This window comes from Crocuta crocuta, unplaced genomic scaffold (genome assembly GCF_008692635.1).
Source record: "Crocuta crocuta isolate KB4526 unplaced genomic scaffold, BGI_CrCroc_1.0 scaffold29, whole genome shotgun sequence".
Taxonomy (NCBI): domain Eukaryota; kingdom Metazoa; phylum Chordata; class Mammalia; order Carnivora; family Hyaenidae; genus Crocuta; species Crocuta crocuta.
In genome coordinates this window covers 3,552,852-3,573,453 of record NW_027533280.1, presented here as the reverse complement: position 1 = coordinate 3,573,453, position 20,602 = coordinate 3,552,852, and the positions used below count along the sequence as shown (strand labels likewise).

Here is a 20,602-nt window from a genome sequence, read left to right as displayed (position 1 = left end):
GCCGGAGGGGAGTCCGCCGCGGGGTCCCCGCTCCTTGCTCTGGCGACCCCGCCGGCCTACCGCCCCTACAACAGCCGGTTAGAGACTGTGGCGTGGAAAGAATGAACTAGCCCTTGGCACTTTGCCTCGTCGTAGCATGTTGGGTCGCCGAGCCCCAAGGACCCCCGGAGGCTGTCACCCCAGAAACAACGACAGACCCTTAGGACTTAGACGACACTGAAGGGGAGCGGGGGTCCTGCCCTCGCTGAAGCCCACGCCGGGCTAAGAACCAGGCTTTTGGGGCCTCTCAGTTTGGAGGGAGACCTACACTCGCAGGTACTGAATCAGGATTCACAGTACGGAAGGTGGGGAGCAGAGGAGTGGCCCGAGAGGGGGACCGTGCCCCCCGCCTTAGGGGGGTGGGGGCCATTGCGGTGGTTCGGCGTGCGGGGGAGCAGGGGTGCGGGTGTGCGCAGTGCGAGCACTGCGGGCGGAGGCTGAGCGGGTCCGCCGCGCACCGGCCTCCGGAACCAAACCGCTTGCCCTGCGCCCCGAGTTCTCAGCCCGCCCCGCGTCCCGGGCCCATCGCCCACACCCGACGGTCCTTTTCCGCACCTGAAAGCCTCGTGGCTCACCTGGTGGTGCCAGTTTCCTCGCGGGCCTCCTGTTACCTTACAAAACCCATCATCTAAACCGCAGCAGGAGGAACCCTTCAGGCGACGTAAATTCTGTCACCTCCTCTCTCTACCCAGGATGCAATAAACCCACGCTTCCCCCCCTTGCCTCAGGATGGCCCTTTATGCATGCCTTCCCGAGGTCCGGCCTCACCTTCTAGCACTTTCCTCTTTGCTCTCTTACTACTCCGGCCACAGGACACGCCTGTGCTCAGAGACGTCCCACCTGCGCCTACCCCGGGAGCTGGGCTTTAACCGCCTGGCACACGCTCCCGCCTGGTCCCTGTGGTTTGCTCCTTTCATTCAGTTCTTGTTCAAATGTTCTGTATCTCGGGGCCCGGGGGGCTCGGTCGGTTAAGCGTCTGACTCTTGTTTTCGGCTCAGGTCATGATCGAGCCCCCGAGCCAGCTGCTGTCTGCGTTGACCGTTCGGAGCCTGCTTGAGAGTCTCTCCCTTTCGGCCTGCCCCTCCCCCACTCACCTGTGTGCCCGCGTGCGCTCCCGCTCTCAAAATAAATACCCTTAAAAAAAAAAAGTGAAACCTCCCTTGTCAAGGAGAGCTTTCTAAACTGCAGGCTGAAATAACCCTCCGCAGTCGCTGTGGCCCGTTACGCTGCGTGAGCGTTTTCTCAGCACCGGCTCAAGTTGGTGTTGCTTTTGGGTTTTGGTGTGTCTCCTCCCGGTGGCCCTGGCGGCTACAGGAGAGGCTTTTGTGGCGGCGGCAGGGCCACAGGGGCGAGGCCAGTGCGGTAGACTGGCTAGAGGTGACGGCCAGTCGGACCAGGACCGCGTGGCAACGGGGTGAAGAGGAGGTGCCCCAGGCCTGGCTTGGCTGTTCTTGACTTGATGTCGGGCGGGTCTCTCTTCGGACGCAGGGCTGCTCGCGGGGAGGAAAGCGGAGCCCATGGGGTGGGGGAGGGGCGCTACAGGGGAGGCAGGGCTCCCGCTCTCCTTTCCTGCTCTGCTGTGCAGCTGGTTTTTTCTTAAAACCCCATATTAAGTAACTCCCCCAAAAACCTGAGGGAAAGGAGACACTTCTTGCAAGAAACGGAGGGAAGAAGCTTCAGGCAGACGTGAAGGGTGTATTCTGTGGTACCCTTGGCTCCCCTTCTCTGGAGAAGCAAACGCCCCGGGGCAGTGCCTCGGAGGACACTTACCGCAGGGCCCGCGGCCAGCAGGTCAGAGTGCACAGTATTTGGGGGCAATTGTTTGACTTTAGATTCAAGGGCCCTAAATGCTTAGAGTGAGTTTCACTGGAAACTAAACCATGTGCCATTTTTACCATAAGATACTTGAGTTTCCTGGGAAATGCTGCAAGTGCTCATGGTACCTCAGTGTTTTAAAATGTATTTTTTAAGTAATCTTGACACCCAACTTGGAGCTCAAACTCACCACCCCAAAATCAAGAGTCGCACGCTCTTCTGCCTCAGCCGGCCAGGCCACCCTGGTGCCGGTTTTAAGATGGCTGCAGGTCAGGGGCACCGGGTGGCTCAGCCGGCTGAGTGTCCAGCTCCTGATTTCCGCTCAGGTCACGATCCCGGGGTTGAGCCCCATGTGGGGCTCCGCGCAGAGCATGGTGTCTGCTTAAGATTCTCTCTCTCCCTCTGCCCCTCCCCTGCTCGCTCTCAAAAAAAAAAAAAAAAGTGACTGCAAGTCCTTTTGGAGAAAAGTTGACCCGAGAGCCCTCTGATGACAGCAGAAGGCGAGGGCTGGCAGAGCAGGTGTGCTGACCTGTCCCCCGGGAGAGGGACTCTGGGAGGAGGCACAGAANTTCTGGGCTCCCCCAGGGCCCCGCCCCCCCCAATGTCCCCCCAACCACACGGTGGCTAATGTCTCCCTGTCCTTGCCCAGCCGCCACCGCCTCTTCCTGACCTATCGCCACTGCCGCAACTTTTCCGTCTTGCTGGAGCCTTCGCGCTGCTCGGCCGACACCTTTCTGCTCCTGGCCATCAAGTCGCAGCCTGGCCACGTGGAGCGGCGAGCAGCGATCCGCAGCACTTGGGGTCGGATGGGGGGCTGGACAAGGGGTCGGCAGCTGAAGCTGGTGTTCCTCCTGGGGGTGGCGGGGCTGGCGCCCCCAGCCCAGCTGCTGGCCTACGAGAGCCGGGAGTTCGACGACATCCTGCAGTGGGACTTTGCCGAGGACTTCTTCAACCTGACGCTCAAGGAGCTGCACCTGCAGCGCTGGGTGGCGGTTGCCTGTCCCCAGGCCCACTTCACGCTAAAGGGAGATGACGATGTTTTCGTCCACGTCCCCAATGTGCTGGAGTTCCTGGAGGGCCAGGACCCAGCCCGGGACCTCCTGGTGGGAGATGTTATCCGCCAGGCCCTACCCAACAGGAACACCAAGGTCAAATACTTCATCCCCCCGTCCATGTACAGGGCCCGCCACTACCCACCCTACGCGGGGGGTGGGGGCTACGTCATGTCCCGAGCCACCGTGCAGCGCCTCCAAGCAGCCGTGGAAGAGGCCGAACTCTTCCCCATCGACGACGTCTTTGTGGGTATGTGCTTGAGGAAGCTGGGGGTGAGCCCCGTGCATCACGCCGGCTTCAAGACATTTGGAATTCGGCGGCCCCTGGACCCCTGCCTGTACAGGGGGCTCCTGCTGGTGCACCGCCTCAGCCCCCTGGAGATGTGGACCATGTGGGCGCTGGTGACAGATGAGGGGCTCAAGTGTGCAGCGGGCCCCTCGCCCCAACTCTGAGGGGTGGGTTGAGTGAGTGAACCCAGTGTTGATTTTCCTATCAATCATGAGGACAAGTGAGAACTTTGAATCTTGACCTGAGGCTCTATGGGAAATGCTGACTTCATTTCTTCCTTTTTGTAACCCCCCACCCAGACCTTGCTACCTCTGATTAAAAACACCGAACCCTGGCTAACCTGTACCATCATGTGTTAAATGGGAGCACAGCGGAGGCTGTCAGAATTCTGGTGGGGGGGGGTGGTTCCTGGAGCCCCTCGGGGCTCTGCCAGTCTGGGAAGCCAAGGAGAAGGAGGCTGCACAGGGCCCCACGACACAGACATTTCTTTTTGAAGCGCAAAACAAAATTATTCTCCTTCAGAGACCACAGAGGAAGAAGGAAATGAGGCGTGTGTTGGAATATGTCCTGTTGAGCACCAGGTAAACACTCTGCATTCAGTTTCTTAAGAAAAATGGACCTTTGGCTCCTAGGCCTCTGCTGTCCTTACAGGCAAAGGCGCCAGATCACAGAAAGGATTAGAAATACTTAAAAAGAAATCTTATCAACAGGCTCCCCATTCCCCAAAAACCTCACTTCCCTATGGAGGGAGCAAAGACTAAATCAGATTTAAAAACGTGAATTCGACTGCAAACAGGTTAAACTGCTACGGAACTTGTGGGCATGACCAAAAAAGGACCCCTCTTTCTGGCCAGGCTGCTGAGATGCTCTAGGTGGGAGGTAAAAAGATGACTGGCGGTTGGGAAGCTGTGGTGAATGAGGGAGGGTCAAATGGGAAAGAGGGCGCACGCTAAGAACCAGGTCCGTAGGGAAAGGGGTCAGGCACTCACAGCTATGGCCTCTGGCCCAATGGGCCAGGGCAGGACCTGCTGCCTCCTCTGTGTGCAGAGAAAGCCATGCTCATCCTGGGCTGGGTGGCCCCGGGCTGGAGCCGGCAGACGGGGCGGCGGCTCAGGCACTCAATCCTCGCGCAGGTAGGCCTCCTGCTCCGGCTCGGGCCTCTCGTCCCCTTCCTCCCGCGTCTTCTGCCGGAGTTCCTCTGTCTGTGCTTCTGCCAACTTGGTTTCTGCTTTCTGTGAGAGCTGGCGCACCTCCTGCACCTGGGACTTCACCAGCTGAATATGATTCCTGGCAGTTATAGAGGCCTGATCTGCTCCTGCCAAAGGATGGCACAGTTAGGCTGAGTGGTGCAAGGCCCTGGCGGACACGAGGAAAGCCCGGGGCTCCGGGGCTGCCATCTGAGCCGCTCTTGGAGACACTCCCTGCCCACCCTCTCTGCACCATAGAGAACTATCTCCACATTCAGGTCTGCATATTTCTCCAGCTAATTCCCAGTCATCTCTACAGCCACACAGCTCTGAGTATAGACATCTTCTGAATTTACACAAGTAATCAAATAATCCATTTCTTTTTGAGAAATTAATAGCTCACTAAATTGTCAAAGACCTCTTTCATCAGCCTACCTAATCTTTAGAGATAACCTTTGCTGGAAGTTCAAAGAACATCTTTCTCATCTTTTGTACATATGGAATGCGTAGAGAAATATTTTGTTACTTTGAATTCATATAATGGCACAAAAGGTGTTTATTGAACATATGTTGCAATTTTGCTTTTTCTTTAAACATGTTTTTGGGCTCTATCATTCTGTTTACCTACTACTCGTATATTTCATCATAGATATGCACACTTCTCAATTCATCTAGAGACGATCTGGGTGGTTTTTTCCTACTGTACTATAATAAGAACCTTCAGTACAATGTTAAAAGCTAGCGGAGAATAGCAAGGATTTTATTTTGAACTTGATGGGAGTGCCTCTCTTAGTTCATTAAGTAGGGTTACTTAACCTATTAAAATTGTATTTATAATTGTACTTAGATTTAAATCATAAATGGGTATTAGATTTTACTGAAGGCTTTTGGGACCTATATTGACATTACATGGCTGGCTTTTCTCCTTTAATCTACTGTAATCTCTAGTAAATTATATTGATTTTTTTTTTTTCAGTGTTGAAGTATCTTGTATTTTGAAGTAAATGGCTATATGTGAGTTTCATGTATATTCTCAAGTGACAGTAACCAGAGTTTTTTTTTGTTTCAGTACTGGCCTAGTGTAGTTTGAGATGGGGCCTATGCTAGCTTTATACAATTACAACACTGGGGAGGCTTGCCATCATTTCTTATACACGGATATACTTTCTGTAACAGGAATTATGTTCCTTAGAGATTTGATAAAGCTCTCCCACAAAACAGCTGGATTTAGTGTCTGCTTTCCGGGCACAAAATCTTTGAATACAATTTCAACTTTTATGGTTATTGGGATTCTTCTTTGGCCAATTTGGGATTTCCATGAAAACTATAATATTGCTATAATTTAAAACTCTCCATATCTCTAACAGCCGTTTTTAAAAAATTTTTTCAGAGCCCAATGCAGGGCTCGAACTCCTGAACCGCAAGGTCATGACCTGAGCTGAAGTTGGCTGGTTAACCAACTAAGCAACCCAGGTGCCCCAGTTAATAGCCCTTTCTAATGTTACTTTTGCCTTCTAAAAATTCCTACTTGCCAAAAAAATTTTTTTTTCTTTTCACGGAACCAGATTTTGCCCCCTTTTTAAGTTTGAGAGTGAAAGTACATGATCAGCAGAAGGCAGAAAGGGAGAGAGAATTCCAAGCAGGTTCCACACTGTCTGCCAGGAGTCCGAGGGTCTTGAACCCATGAACGGTGAGTTCGTGACCTGAGCTGAGATTAAGAGTTGGATGCTTAACCAACTGAGCCCCCAGGCACCCTGATTTTTGCCTGATGAACTATTTTTAATCTTCGTTCACCTTTTATTTCATTTGTTCTACACTGCCTGGATGTAGAGTCCCCTATTTCTAAATGGGTTACAAATTTAGTTTGTTTTCAGTACTTGGTACAGTGAATATTCCCTGTCATTCATGGCTGTTCTTTGAATTTCTGGCATCCCTCTTTAAAGGTGTCCAGGTCTGTTTAAGAGCTTCATCTGCAACTCTGGGTCTGCTGCATACTGCTCTTTGTCATCACCATTCCAAACATTTTTACATTTCTATTTTGATTTTTGGTCAGAGATGGGGGTAGGAGAGATTCTGCTGAGTCTCTGCATAAAAGCAGTTTTTGTACATCCTCTATGTGTTTGAAAAGAAAGTATTTGGAAGGGGGATAAAGTTTTATATTTACTATATATACTTGATTAAGCTTTTAAAAATCATTGTTTCAACACTTCGTAGCTTTACTTTTTTTTTGTTTTTTGTTTTTTTTACATTTTTTGGTCTTGATCTGTGAGTCTGAGATGTGTATTAAACTTAACTTTTCCTTGTAAATCTCAATTTTGCTTTATTACATTTTCATGATCTACTTTTGTGTTGAATATTTAGTGATATAAATTATATATACTGAAATTTACTGATTTACTGGTATAAATTACCATATTTACTGGTATAAATTATAAAATAATTTAAAAATCACCTATTATTCCAACATCCATATTAGCCTTTTGGTTCATTTCCTCTAATATTTGTGCTCAGTATAGTTTTCTGCCATATTTTTTCTCATCATCCTTCTTTCCATCTACATTTCTTCTATGTTGTTACTCTATAAGTTTGAGATCATACGGTACGTACAGTTTCATTTCCTACATTTTATTGAAGTGTAGCTAACAGTAGTTTTGCATGTACAACATATTGGTTTGACAACTGGGTACATTACTCAGTGCTCACCTCAGTGAGTGTAGTCACAACGTTGTTACAATATTATCGACTCTGTTCCTATGTGGTATTTTTCTTCTCCATGACCTATTTATAACTGGAAGTCTATACCTCTTAATCCCCTTTATTTTCCCCACCCACCTCCCCTCTGCCAACCACCAGTTCTCTGTATTTAAGAGTCTGTTTTGTTCATTTTTGTTTTTTAGATGTCACAAGTGAAATCACAGGGTATTTGTCTTTGTCAGACTTATTTCACTTAGCATAATTTCTAGGTCTATCCATGTTGTCGCAAGTGACAAGATTTTATACTTTTTCTATAGCTAATATTCCATTATGTATGTGTGTGTGTATCTTTATCCAGTCATCTATGGATGGACACTTGGGTTGCTTCTGTAACTTGGCTATTATAATGCTACAGTAAACAGGGGTGCATGTTATCTTTTTGAATTTGTGTTTTTATTTTCTTTGGGCAAATACCCAATAGTGGAATTACTGGATCATATTTTTAATTTTTTGAGGAACCTCCATACTGTTTACCACAGTGGCTGCACCAATTTACATTCCCACTAATAGTGCATGAAGGTTCCCTTTTATCCACATCTTCACAAATGATTTTTTAAATTTATTTGAGACAGAGAATGAGTGTGTGCAGGGGAGGGGCAGAGAGGAGAGAGAAAGAATCCCAAGGAGGCTTCACACCCAGTACAGGGACCAATGCAGGGCTCAAACTCATCAACTGTGAGATCATGACCTGAGCCAAAATCAAGAGTTGGATGCTTAAACGACTAAGCCACTCAAGTGCCCCTATTTCTTGTCTTTTTTGATACAAGCCATTCTGACTGGTATAAGGTGGTATCTTGTGATTTTCATTTTCATTTCTGTGATAGTGATGTTGAGCATCTTTTCATGTGTACATTAGCCATCTGTAGGTCTTCTTTAGGAAAATGCCCATTAAAAATTTTTTTTTATTATTTTTTTAATGTTCCATTTATTTCTGAGAGACAGCGTGAGCAGGGGAGGGTCAGAGAGATAGGGAAACACAGAATCTGAAACAGGCTCCAGGCTCTGAGCTGTCAGCACAGAGCCCGATGTGGGGCTTGAACCCACAAATTGTGAGATCATGACCTGAGCTGAAGTCGGAGGTTTAACCGACTGAGCCACCCAGGCGCCCCTAAAAATGCCTTTTTTTAACTGGATTTTTTCGGGAGTTGAGTTGTGTTAAGTTCTATATGTTATTTTGGCTATTAACCTCTTATCAGATACATAATTTTTTTTTTTTTTTTTTTTATTTCTAGGAGAGAGAGAGAGACAGCGTGAGCAGGGAGGGTCAGAGAGAGAGGGAGTCACAGACTGAAACAGGCTCCAGGCTCTGAGCTGGCAGTCAGCACAGAGCCCGACGCGGGGCCCGAACCCACGAACCGCGAGATCATGACCTAAGCGAAAGTCGGACGCTTAACCGACTAAGCCACCCAGGCGCCCCTATCAGATACATAATTTACAAATATCTTCTCCTATTCATTAGATTGCCTTTTTGTTTTCTTGTTTATTTTTGCTATGCAAAAGGTTTTTATTTTTGTGTAGTCCCAATAATTTATTTCTTCTTTTGTTCCCCTTGCCTGAGGCAACATATCCATACATATATTGCTAAGGGTGATGCCCGAGATTACTGCCTATGCTTTCTTTTAGGAGTTTTATGACTTCTGACTTCTGGTCTCACATTTAGGTCTTTAATCCATTTGAGTTTGTTTGTTTTGTATGGTGTAAGAGAGTGGTCCAGTTTTTTCATCCTTTGGCACGTAGCTATTCAGTTTTCCTGGTACCATTTGTTGAAGAGACTGTCTTTTCCTCACTGTATATTCTTGCTTCCTTTGTTGTAGTTAACTGACCACATTGTGGGTTTATTTCTGGGCTCTCTATCCTGTTCCATTTAGGTTTTTGTGCCAGTCCTACACAGTTTTGATTACTATAGATTTATAGTGTATCTTGAAATCTGGGATTGTGATACCTCCAGCTTCGTTCTAGTTTCTCAAGATTACTTTGGCTATTCAAGGTCTTTTATGGTTCCATACAGATTTTAGGATTATTTGTTCTAGTCCTGGGAAGAATACTATTGGTATTTTGATAAGGATTGCATTGAATCTGTATTTGGGGTAGTATGGATATTTAACAATATTAATTCTTTTGGGGCACCTGGGTAGCTCAGTCGGTTAAGTGTCTGACTTTGGCTCAGGTCATGATCTCACCGTTTGTGAGTTCAAGTCCTGCATCAGGCTCTCTGCTGTCAGCACAAAGCCTGCTTCGGATCCTCTGTCCCCCTCTCTGCCCCTTCCCCACTTGTGGTCTCTCTCAAAAATAAACTAAAAACATATATATTCTTTCAGTGCAATGGAAAGCATGGTAGGTTTCCCCATTTCTGGTATCTTCAGTTTCTTCCATCAATGCCTTATAGTTTTCAGAGTATGCTTCCTTTGCTTCCTTGGATAACTTTATTCCTAGGTACTTTATTCTTTGAGGTGCAACTGTAAATGGGTTTTTTTTTTTTTTTAAACACCGAGTATGATGTTAGCTGTGGACTTTTCATGTATGGCTTTAAATATATTGGGGGATACTCCCACTAAGCCCACTTTGCTAAGTTTTTATCATGAATGGATGTGATATTTTGTCAAATGCTTTTCTTTGCATCTATTGAGTTGATCATGTGGTTTTTATCCTTCTTCTTGGTAATGTGAAGTATCACACTGGTTTGCAAATACTGAGCAACCTCTCATCCCTGGAATAAAGCTCACTGGACTTTGATGAATGATTTTTGTAATGTTGTTATTGAGAATTTTTGCATTTGTATTCCTCAGAGATACTGGCCAGTTGCTTGGGATTCTCTCTGCCCTCCCCCCAACTCCTGCTTTGTCTCTCAAAAATAAAAACTTAATAAAGTCTCTTTCTGACAGAATTATTGCTACCCTGGCTTTTTCCCCCCTCATATCATTTGCATGGCATATGTTTTTCCATCTCTTCACTTTCAGTTTATAGGTGTCTTTAGGTCAGAAGCAAATCTCTTGTAGGCAGCATAAATGGGTCTTTTTCTGAGTCTTTTGGAGCACTTAGTCCACTTACATTTAAAGTGATTATTGATAGGTATGTACTTACTGCCATCTTGTTTTCTGGTTGTTTTTATACTTCTTCTCTGTTCTTGTCTTGTTCTTTTCCCTTGTGAGTTTGATGGCTTTTCTAATTTTTATTTTTGAGAGAATGCAAAAGGGTGAGGGGCGGAGAAGAGGAGGAAACAGAGGATCCAAAGCCGGCTCTACGCTGACAGCAGTAAGCCTGAGGCAAGCCTCGAATCCAAACTGCAATATCGTGACCTGAACTGACGTGGGACACTCAACTGAGCCACCCAGGTGCCCCGGATGGCTTTAATATTTTCTGGTGTCTTATAGGTTTTTGATTTGTGATCACCATTTGGTTTATATATAACATGTTATATGCATTAGAGTTTATATTGATAGTTGTAAGCACTATATTTTTACTCCCTCTCTACATTTTATGTATATGATGTTATATTTCACATCTTTTTGTATCAATTTTTATTATGTGGTTTAACCTCTATACTGGCTTTGTAAGTGAATAATCTAATACTTAACTTTTACCTTTCATAACTTTCTTCTAGTTATGGACTCCCCCCACCCCTCCCCCCACCCCTTAAAGAATGTCCTTTAACATTTCCCATAGGCTGGTTTAGTGGTGATGAACTCTCTCTTCTTCTATTGTGAATAATCTTACTGAGTATTCTTGGTTGTAGGTTTTTCCCTTTTAGCACTTTAAACATATCATGCCACTTCCTTCTGGCCTGCAAAGTTTGTGCTGAAAAATCAACTAATAGCCTTATGAGATATCCCTTGCATGTAACTGTTTTGCTGCTTTATTTTTTAATGTTTATTTTTGAGAGAGAGCAAGTGAGCACGGGGGAGGGACAGAAAGAGGTAGGGAGACATAGTATCTGAAGCAGGCTCCAGGCTCTGAGCTGTTAGCACAGAGTCCGACCCGGGGCTTGAACTCATGAACTGCAAGATCATGACCTGAGCCAAAGTCAGATACACTTAATTGAGTGAGGCACCCAGGTGCCCCATACTTTTTGCCATTTTAATTTTATGTCTTGGTGTGGATCTCTTTAAGTTCACCTTGTTAGGGGCTGTTTATGCTTCCTGGACCTGAATGTCTGTTTCCTTTTCCATTAGGGAGGTTTTCTGCCTTCTTCTAGCTCTCTTCTCCTTCTGGGATCCCTATGATGTGGATGTTCTAATGCTTGATAAGGTCACCAAGTACCTTTAACCTATTTTTACTTTACTTTTTGCTTTTCAGCTTATTTTCCATTACCCTGTCTTCTAGATCACTGATCCATCCTTCTGCCTCCTCTCATCTTCTGTTGATTCTGTCTAGTGTTATTTTTTATTTCCATTGTTGTATTTTCTCTTTGTTGAAACGGAGTTCATTCCCTTTTTCTCAAGTCCAGTGAGTATCTTTATGACAATCACTTTGAATTCCTCATCAGGCATATTGCTTGATGACTGCTATCTTCTTGATTTTTTTTATCTTTTAATGTTTTATTTCTGAAAGAGTCAGCGTGAGGAGGGGAGGGTCAGAGAGACAGGGAGACCCAGAATCTGAAGCAGGCTCCAGGCTGAGCTAGCTGTCAGCACAAAGCCTGATGCAGGGCTGGAACCCACGAACCGTGAGATCATGACCTGAGCCAAAGTCAGATGCTTAACCAACGGAGGTACCCAGGCGCCCCTCAGTTCAGCTTTTTATAATTTTCAAACTTCCTACACCATTTTAAGTATCTCTGTAAATCATCTTAGCTGTGGTTATTTTTTTGAACGTATTCTTAGCTATTGCAATTACTGATGTTGGAACTTGTTCCTTTATTTTACTTTGCATTTTCTTTATTTCTTTTAAAACTTCCCTGCCTTAATTGACTTTATCAAGTTTTCATTTGTTTAGCAAGGTCTAGTGTTAAGCCAATGTCTATTTCTTCTTAGCATGCTTTCACTTCTTCCCCAAACTCACTTAAAAATTTAACACTCGGGGCACCTGCGTGGCTTAGGTCATGATCTCACGGTTCATAAGTTCAACCCCATGTCAGGCTCTGCACTGACAGCTCACTCTGGAGGCTGCATCAGATTTTTTGTCTCTTCCTCTCTCTCTGCCCCTCCTACACAATTGTGCTCTCTCTCTCTCTCAAAAATAAACATTAAAAAAAAATTTGACAGAACTTTTGACAAGTTTTATTAAACTAACTTATTTATTCACAAAGCAGTTTTCCAGAAAGCATAGTGACTGGTAAACTGGAGTCTTTTTGGGTCTGAACTAAGACTTGGCTGGATATAAAATTCTAGGTTACTGATTTGTCACCCTGCATCTAGGGTTACTGATAAAACTGATTCTTATAGTTTTTTTAAAGGATTTTTCTTTGCCTATTTCATATTGAGCCTTTTTAATCAGTTTTATGAACGTGTCTTTTTTTCCCAGATAATGCTTATACTTTACTTTCCCTTTTCTCTAGCTCAATCTAAGCCTGCCTGGATGATGAAGGGTACCTGGGAATGTCCATGCTGGAACACCTCTGCTGTGGCCCCGCTATAATGCTACTTTCACATATTTGCTGTTTCACTCTTCATTCTACTTCTGCTTTTAGTTCACTAACAATTCAGTTAGTGAATAATCAGTTAAACCAATAATCAGTTGGTTAAGCAGGTGACTCTTGATTTCGGCTCAGGTCTTAATCTCAAGGGCCTGCTTGAGATTCTCTCTCTTTGCCCTTCCCCTGCTCATACACTCTCTCAAAATAAACATTCAAACAAATGTATATTGTATCCGTTTTAAAGATACGCACTGGAGCCCCTAGTGTGTTACCCCGAAGTCAGAAAACAAAACAGCTGACCCTTGGCTTTTAGTTTGAAATGAATTCAGGTAAGATTCAACTAATTTTCTTTAAAATATTTTAAATTAAAAACCATTCAGCTCAAGCCCACTGGATGGACAGTGAAGTTCAAAAAACATCCTAGTGAATGGGATACAAAAGTGGAGGCATCAGAATTAGGCTGAATCCCAGTCTGGCTGCTCACTTACCACACCACAGCATCTCCATGAATTTCTTAACCCTCTGTCTCCATTTTCTTCATTTGTAAAGTGGGAAGATCATCCTCAAGCTCCTTAAATTGAAAGTGCCTATAAAATGCTTACTACATATACTCAATAAATAGTAGTTATTACGTGTCCAGGATTTGCCACTGACTAGGATTCCAAGTTTCAGTAAGGCTCACACATATTGATGATCTCAAGTCTCCTCCAACTGTGTCCTTCTATAACTAGTTATTCATAAATATCAGTGTTATAAAAAGAATAAAATGTTTGGGGTGCCTGGGTGGCTCAGTTGGTTAAGTGTCCAACTCTTGATCTCCACTCAGGTCACGATCCTGGGGTTTGTGGGATCAAGTCCTGCATCTGGTTCTGCATGGACAGCACAGAGCCTGCTTGGGATTCCCTCCATCTCTGCCCCTCCCTCGCTTGTGTTCTCTCTCTCTCTCTTTCAAAATAAACAAACAAACACAAACTAAAAGAATAAAATGCTTAAAAATCTGGGGTACCTGGGTGGCTCAAGTCATGATCTCAGGGTTTGAGCCATGCATCCAGCTCTGCACTGAAAGCATGGACCCTGCCTGGGATTCTCTCTCCCTCTGTCCCTCCCCTGTCCCTCTCAAAACAAACATTAAAAAAAAAAAAAAAAAAAAAAAAAAAAGCCTAAAAATCATTTGGACACCATCATTTTCTAATCTGCAGCAGTTGCACCATTTTCTAGACACAGACCACCTGGTGATTGGAGAGGGGGACATTTTTTCAGAGTCAGAGACACGGGCCTTAGACTAATCTAAACCTCTCATTTTACAGCTAGATGAAAAGTCACATGGCACACTGGTAGTGACAACTGGAACCTACCAGTCTGGTATGCAGCTTCTGCCGCCATCTCTGAAAGACTAAGTGCAGTCATCCAAGTGGTTTCCAACTTCAAGTATTCTTGTTGTTTTGAAGTCATCTGTAAATTAAACACAGCACTTCAGACAACAACAGGAGGTTAAGAAGCACATTAAAATGGACTTATTCAAAATAGTAGATGCAGAGAACAGTTACTGATTAGACACCTTAATTTAATCATTTAGATACCAGAATGAGGTAGGGGCACTAATATGGAAATGTCTAGTAACTTTTTCTTACCTCAACTCTGGCTCCTATGATCACCTGCCACACTTCATCTTCCTCCTGCGAATTCATTTTCCCAAGTAAACTTGTATATTGTCGGTACAAAGAAATTAAGGTATAAACGGCCTACAAATATAGAACACATAAGTCTGCGTAAAATAGGTGAGACATACTAGGATTAGTGAGATTCACATGTCAAGGAAATAGAGTCCCGTTATAGCCAACGGGCTCCAGTCCTTCCACCTCACTGAAACTGCACTACTGTAGGAGGCAGAGGCATTATCCTAGGACCTAAGTGTACACCCTAGTCCACTTCTGTGTTTTTAAAAGACTGTGAGCAATTCTGACAGAGAAGGTAGGAGAAAAGCTCAGAAGGCCGAGGGGAAAAGCTGCTGGAAAGTAAAGGTATAATAAAACCTGTAAATGATACCCATTAGCTCAGATAAGAGGCTTTGAAACTATTCCCACAGAGAAGCCCCTGGTGCTGCAAGAGTTAGACTCTGGACCCCTTTACCCCTAACTGAACCCAGTCAGTTTTATTCTCTTGTCTTATACTGGGAGGCTATATGTAAAGTTGTTTTGTTTTTTAAAAGAGTTCCTGGAAAAAGTCTAAAAACCACTGACTTAGGTCAAAGGCTCAGCCAACATTTGTACAGGGTCACAGAGTGAATATTTTAGGCTTTGTGGGCCCTATAGGCTCTGTTAAAACTATTCAATTCACAAAAGCAGTGATAGACAACATACAATGAGTCTACGTTCCAGGAGAACTACAAAAACAGGCATCAGACTAGACTTGGGCTAGGGGCAATAGTTTGTTAACCCCTGGTTTAAATGACCAAGACTTCACAAGAGGACACTTACCTTCGTATATTCAGTGATTGCTTCAATCAATGCATATGTGGTCTGAGAGAGAAAGGTGGAGGTGCTATCTGTTACCAAAGACACAGCTCTCCTCATTAATGCATCATTACTAAGAGAATGAGGCTCCGATTTCTGAAAGACACAAACATTTTCACTCAACTTCTCACCTAAAGCTCCAACCGAGAATTTCATCATAGATGGCCAAGGGAAAATACCTGTCACACTGCAACTGCTTCTGTTTTCTTTTGAGGCTCTATTTTGGCTAATAAGGACAAAAAATGGAAATAATTCCAGAATATACTTTGTATCTACTTTTATTCCTTATGCTCTCCTCCAAAAAGCCACACACTTTATATGACATAGGTCTAGTAATTATAACCAACAAATTTCAGGAAGTTGTGATTCATTCATGAACACAGTGCCAGATACCTGGGACATGAAGATATATATAATATATTCTCTGTCCTCAAAGATTTCAGACAGGGAAGGGGAAGAGCAGGGGCTAACAGAGAACTTGAAAAATTGACACAGGTACCACAGGAGCTGTGGCAGAAGTCTGTACAGTGGGGGCACACATTAAGAATACAATCTTCTATGTTGAATGAAAACAGCTTAGAAAAGCCTTCATAGAGTTGATGAGGATTAAGCAGAGTCTAAGTACATAGGTGGATGGAGGAGAGCAATTCTGAGCAGTATAGTCATGGGCAGGGCTGGGGACTCTCCACTCTGACCTCAGCTATTATAAAGGGGGGAAAAAAAGGCCAATATAACTTCTCAAGAGTTAAGGTAATGTGGCCACCTTAACTAAATATAGGTCTTCCCTGCTTTCACAAAGTTTGTGTTAGCCACTTTTAAGAAAGATCTACAGGGGCACCTGGGTGGCTCAGTTGGTTGAGCGTCTGACTTTGGCTCAGGTCATGATCTCTTGCGGTTTGTGGGTTCAAGCCCCACATCAGACTTGCTATCGACAGTGCAGAGCCTACTTTGGATTCTCTGTCCCTTTGTCTCTGCCCTCTCCCCCCCCCACCNAGAGCATGGAGCCTGCTTCTGATTCTTTTTCTCTCTGTCCCTTCCCCCACTTGTGGTCTCTCTCAAAAATAAATAGACATTTAAAAAAAAGACCTACATTAGTACCTGATTTCAATAACCAAAAAGGTGTCTGGAGATAATTTTCAAGTTTACAAACAAACAAAGAAAAAGCATTACTGTACTAATGTCTTTCATGAAAAGCAAAGTGGCATAATGTGAACTTTTGGAAAGACACTGCTTTATGCTGAATTACGAAAGGCTTCGCAAGTCATCCCTGACTCTGCCTTTTCCTTCCGCAGCAGAGCACTGATTGTATCACAACAAAGAGACCAATTCCTCCAAGTGGATGTTGTTCTGTTTTTGCTATTTAGAATATAAACCCAGAGAACCACTGCCTACTGAAAGTAGCCATCAAGAAATATCTCTGATACATGAACAAATCCAGAATTTTATTTACCATATTTATCTTTTATTCAATCAAATTAAGCATTCATTATGTACCTTGCACTCAGGGGCTAGAAAGACTGTAAAGAATATTGTTTCTGTCAGTGGAAGCTAATTTTTAAACATTCTCACTTACGTCTTCACAGTTCACTTTACAAAGCATTTTCACTTGTTCCTTACAACAGTCCACGTATTATCACTTCTTTTCTACAGATGAGGAAATGAAAACTCAGAAGTTACATAAACTTTCCCAAAAAGCCACATATCTAGACTTCAAACTACATTTTCGCCAAGTCTGTTCCCTTTCCATTATGCTGTTGACTCAGGAGAGCGCCATAGAGATTATCATCAAATATCAAAAATACAACACAAGGGGTCAGTTAGAGGGAGATCACTGTTGGCCCGAAACTCTGAAAGGCTTCAAAGCCAGATGGGACTTGGGCCTGCAGACAGACAGGATGAGAACTGTGTCAGGCAGCCCGGGGAAGAACTAATGAGAAAAGATACATCTGTTGCACACAGGGGATGCTCACGGATCTAGCCTGGTTACAAAAGATGGCACAAGGAAGGGGAGACCAGCGAGGACGCTCGCGTGCAGGGACACACAATGGAGAGCCACTGCAGGTTTTAAAGAACAGAAGTGCAACTGCCATTCCTATAGGATAAGGACCAGAGGCTCCTGCCACGTGGCCTAGGACTGAGGAACTGGGGCTTAAGAAAGGTGTATGAACTGAGAAAGGACAAACCCAAAATATTCTTTTGCAGGAAGAAAGGCTGTCTTAATTATCGGCAGAAAATGGCTGGCTGTTCAAGTAAGGGTCTTAGGACTACGAGCAGAGATGAGGTTTGGTGTGAGGAACAAAAAGGTGCAGGCTCATGAGTAAGCCTCGGAAGATGCTGACAAGACTTGTGGTAAGTGGCATCAATCTTTTTGTTGTGATAAACACACATATAAGTTTCAGAAATATTTTTCCAAAATGGGGTTTGCTACTTTAATAGCAATTTAGCTCTTTCCCATAAAGCATATAACCAGTGATCAATTTAATAAGGTACCACTTTCATATCACCTGTCTGCCTAACACCTGGATGTCTACTGGACATCTTAGACGGTCATGTCCAAAACTCAGTTCTTGATTTCACGCTCTCAAAACCCACTCCCCTCTACTCCTATAAATGGCAACTCCACTCTTTCAGTTGCTTAGGCTTTTACATTTTTAAATGTTTATTTATTTTTGAGAGAGAGAAAGAGAGTGAGCACAGGAGGGGCAAAGGAGAGGGAACAGACGATCCGAAGATGTGTCTGCACTAACTGCAGAGAGCCTGATGGAGAGCTCGAACTCACAAACTGCGAGATCACGACCTGAGAAGTCAGATGCTTAACCAACTGAGCCACCCAGGTGTCCCCGCTTAGGCTTTTTTAAAAAAACCTCCACACTCAATCCGTCAGCAACTCGTGCTGACCACACTTGGTCCACGTCTCCCACTAGACTGTTGCCCACCTACTCCAAGCCTGGACCAGAACCACCATCTCCCATTGGTCTTCCGAGTTCCACACGGCAACGTTTAAAAACTCATGTGAGATTAACAGCCTTGTGTTAAAATCCTCTGCGGATTCCTTTTCGGAATAAAATTTAAAGCCTTACAATACCAAAGAGGACAAAACACAGTTTGATCCTCAGCCACTTTTCTGGCCCCATCTATTATGCTCTCTTTCTCATTCCACTCCGGCCACAGTAGCCTTTTTTTGGGTTCATCAAACATATCAGATATACACCTGCTTCTACTCCTTTATACTCCAGACTTCCTTCTGCCTGGCAAACTCCTCCCAAGACATTACCATGGCTCATTCTCTCAGATCATTCTGATCCCTATTGAGACATCACCTTCTGAGGGTGGCCCTCCTGGGCTACCCTATCCTACCTAAAACAAAACAACTCCCTCCGAGCACTCCCTATTCTCTTACTCTATTTGTTTCCTGCACAACACTGATCACCTGGCATTTCTATTTATTTTTTGCCCCCTTCTTTTCCCTAGAATGTAAATTTTATGAGAGCAGGAACTTTGTTTTGTTCTTATATTTCTAGCAATGGAATATTAAAGTTGTTCAGTAAATGTTGTTGAATGAAAGACTATTCTGTTGATAGATTAGAATACCCTTGTCTTACTCCTCTTCCCTCTTTATACAATTTGACATACTATTCCTACCAAATGGGACCATTAAAATGGGAATATTAACATATTCAGCTATGAAGAAATACCGCTGGTATACTAGAAAGTAAACTGTCGCATGGGGGGTGGGAGTACCCGGTAAAACTAAAAGCTTGTCTGATGGTGCAGGGCCGCCCAGCCCGGAGACGTCAAAACGGCGCAGTACACTAAGAAACAGTGACACTACGGTATTTTTACCTGTGCAATAGGAACTGCACACAAGGTCACACCAAATCCAACTGCCACAGTTTTGTGCCATGGTCTTATCAATTCTGAGAAGCAGCGCTTCTTAAAGTTAGCCACGACAGGAACACACCGTCTGTACCTACAAGTCAAGTTTAATAAGGCGTAACTACCAATCTTTAAGTCTCTTCAATTCGTTTGCAGGGGTTGAAAACTCACACGGGGCCGAGCAGGAGCCTAAATGAAGAGTCGGGTCGGCCCGCCAGATGACAGGGCTCAGTGCGGAGCGCGTCGGACTGGAAAGCCCAGGACTCGATCCGAGGGGCAACCGCTACCCAACTCCCGTGAACCGCTGCCGCGCGGGGATGCGAGCCCGGTGGTTTCGGACTTTAACCAGCAGCAGGTATGGAAGTTTAAAAATTGGTCTCAAAGCTTTTTAAAAACCTCAGGCTAAAATAAACGCTTCTGCAGACAGCATTCAGCCCCGGAACTCTGGCTGAGGCTTCCAGGGGTGTCGGAGAGTCCCCGCTAGGCAACACCTGGAGCCCGCAGGTGCCGCGAGGGGCGCTACGGCGAGCAGAGGGCGCGGCCAGCAGTGCACGCGCGGGGATGACCAGCTCCCCGCCTGCCCTCGGGGGAAACTTCCTCGAACGGTCCGCCGCCCGCTAGGGCCTCTCCCCGATCTCCCTCCGCTGGTTCCGAGGGGCTAACGGGAACTCGCGGGCAGGCCGAGGCACCCCAGGAAGCCAGTCCGAGGTTGCGGGGCTTGGCCCTCGGCCAGGGGAATGACGGAAAGGCCGTCAGTGAGAAAGTCCCCGGGCTTGGCCTCCAGCCCGGAACACAGTCAGGAGGTCCTCGGACCTGAGAGGGGCGGGACGCCGGGACTCGCCCGGCCGAGGAGCCAAACGCTGCCACCTAGGCGGGCGCTGCCGTCCTGGCCATGGCGGCCCCCGCGGTGCCTCCCACCCTGCAGTACTGCTCTTGTACCCGACCACACAGGTACCTGAAGAGGGAGGCTACGCTCCGCGACACCCAGGTCCTCAGAGCCGCCATCCCGCGGCGGCCGCACGCCAGACGCACACGCCGGAAGTGACGCCACTTCGTGAGCGAGGGACTGGGCGCGGCCTCTTCTTGGGTGGGCCTGGCCCCATGACCACACCCCCGCCCGTGAGAACAGTCTGGATTGGACAGTCTGGGGGGAAGGGGCGGGGCTTAGGGTAACGGCAGTAACGGCTGCGACGAGCGCCCAACCGCCGGAGCTTCCGCGCGAGACCGGGCGGGCCCTGGGCCTGAGGGCGCTGAGCGGGCGGAGCGGAGTCGGCCGTCGTGAGAGGAAGATGCACTCCTACGCGGGCGAGGCCTGAGGCCTGCCTCGAGAGGCAGTCCTGGCCTGAGCGCGAGGCGCANGCTGTCACTTCAGCACCAGGAAATAGGTGGTCCAGCCGGCCAGCAGCAGCGCTCCGATGAGCACCGTGTAGCTGAGGAGCACGAAGGCCAGCAGCTCCCGCAGCAGCTGCAGCACGTGGATGGTGGACGAGGCCGGCATCGCAGCG

At 45.9% G+C, this 20,602-nt stretch overlaps 4 protein-coding genes across 6 annotated transcripts in view; 2 read left to right on the top strand and 2 right to left on the bottom strand.

Annotated features, from left to right (window-relative positions):
* LRRC43 (leucine rich repeat containing 43) overlaps positions 1-1,233 on the top strand; it is a 20,945-nt gene extending 19,712 nt beyond the window's left edge. The window contains exons 13-14 of one of the 2 annotated variants that reach the window (XR_013331055.1): positions 136-315; positions 1,038-1,233. The gene's annotated coding sequence lies outside the window, so the exon portion shown is untranslated. The remainder of the gene's footprint in view (positions 1-135; positions 316-1,037) is intronic. The other variant, XM_077747926.1, reaches the window with a different exon arrangement.
* The window catches only part of B3GNT4 (UDP-GlcNAc:betaGal beta-1,3-N-acetylglucosaminyltransferase 4), a 3,758-nt gene extending 235 nt beyond the window's left edge, over positions 1-3,523 (top strand). The window contains exon 2 of the mRNA XM_077747953.1: positions 2,349-3,523. Within this exon, the coding sequence (XP_077604079.1) occupies positions 2,349-3,359 (1,011 nt within the window). The 3' untranslated portion in view covers positions 3,360-3,523. The remainder of the gene's footprint in view (positions 1-2,348) is intronic.
* A 223-nt stretch (positions 3,524-3,746) lies between these two features.
* DIABLO (diablo IAP-binding mitochondrial protein) lies at positions 3,747-20,168 on the bottom strand. Of its 2 annotated transcripts, XM_077747927.1 has the most exons (6): positions 20,053-20,168; positions 19,065-19,191; positions 15,186-15,317; positions 14,340-14,450; positions 14,064-14,160; positions 3,747-4,510 (listed from the first exon to the last, which is right to left on the bottom strand). In XM_077747927.1, the coding sequence occupies exons 1-6, from the start codon at positions 20,100-20,102 to the stop codon at positions 4,314-4,316; spliced, it is 714 nt and encodes a 237-aa protein (XP_077604053.1). In that variant the 5' UTR covers positions 20,103-20,168; the 3' UTR covers positions 3,747-4,313. The 2 variants fall into 2 exon arrangements, with proteins under 2 accessions (XP_077604053.1, XP_077604054.1); XM_077747928.1 differs by lacking the exon at positions 19,065-19,191 and having other exon boundaries at positions 20,053-20,123.
* Positions 20,169-20,456: 288 nt separating this feature from the next.
* Positions 20,457-20,602, bottom strand: LOC144218098 (uncharacterized). The gene has a single exon (XM_077747929.1). The coding sequence runs from the start codon at positions 20,593-20,595 to the stop codon at positions 20,461-20,463; it is 135 nt and encodes a 44-aa protein (XP_077604055.1). The 5' UTR covers positions 20,596-20,602; the 3' UTR covers positions 20,457-20,460.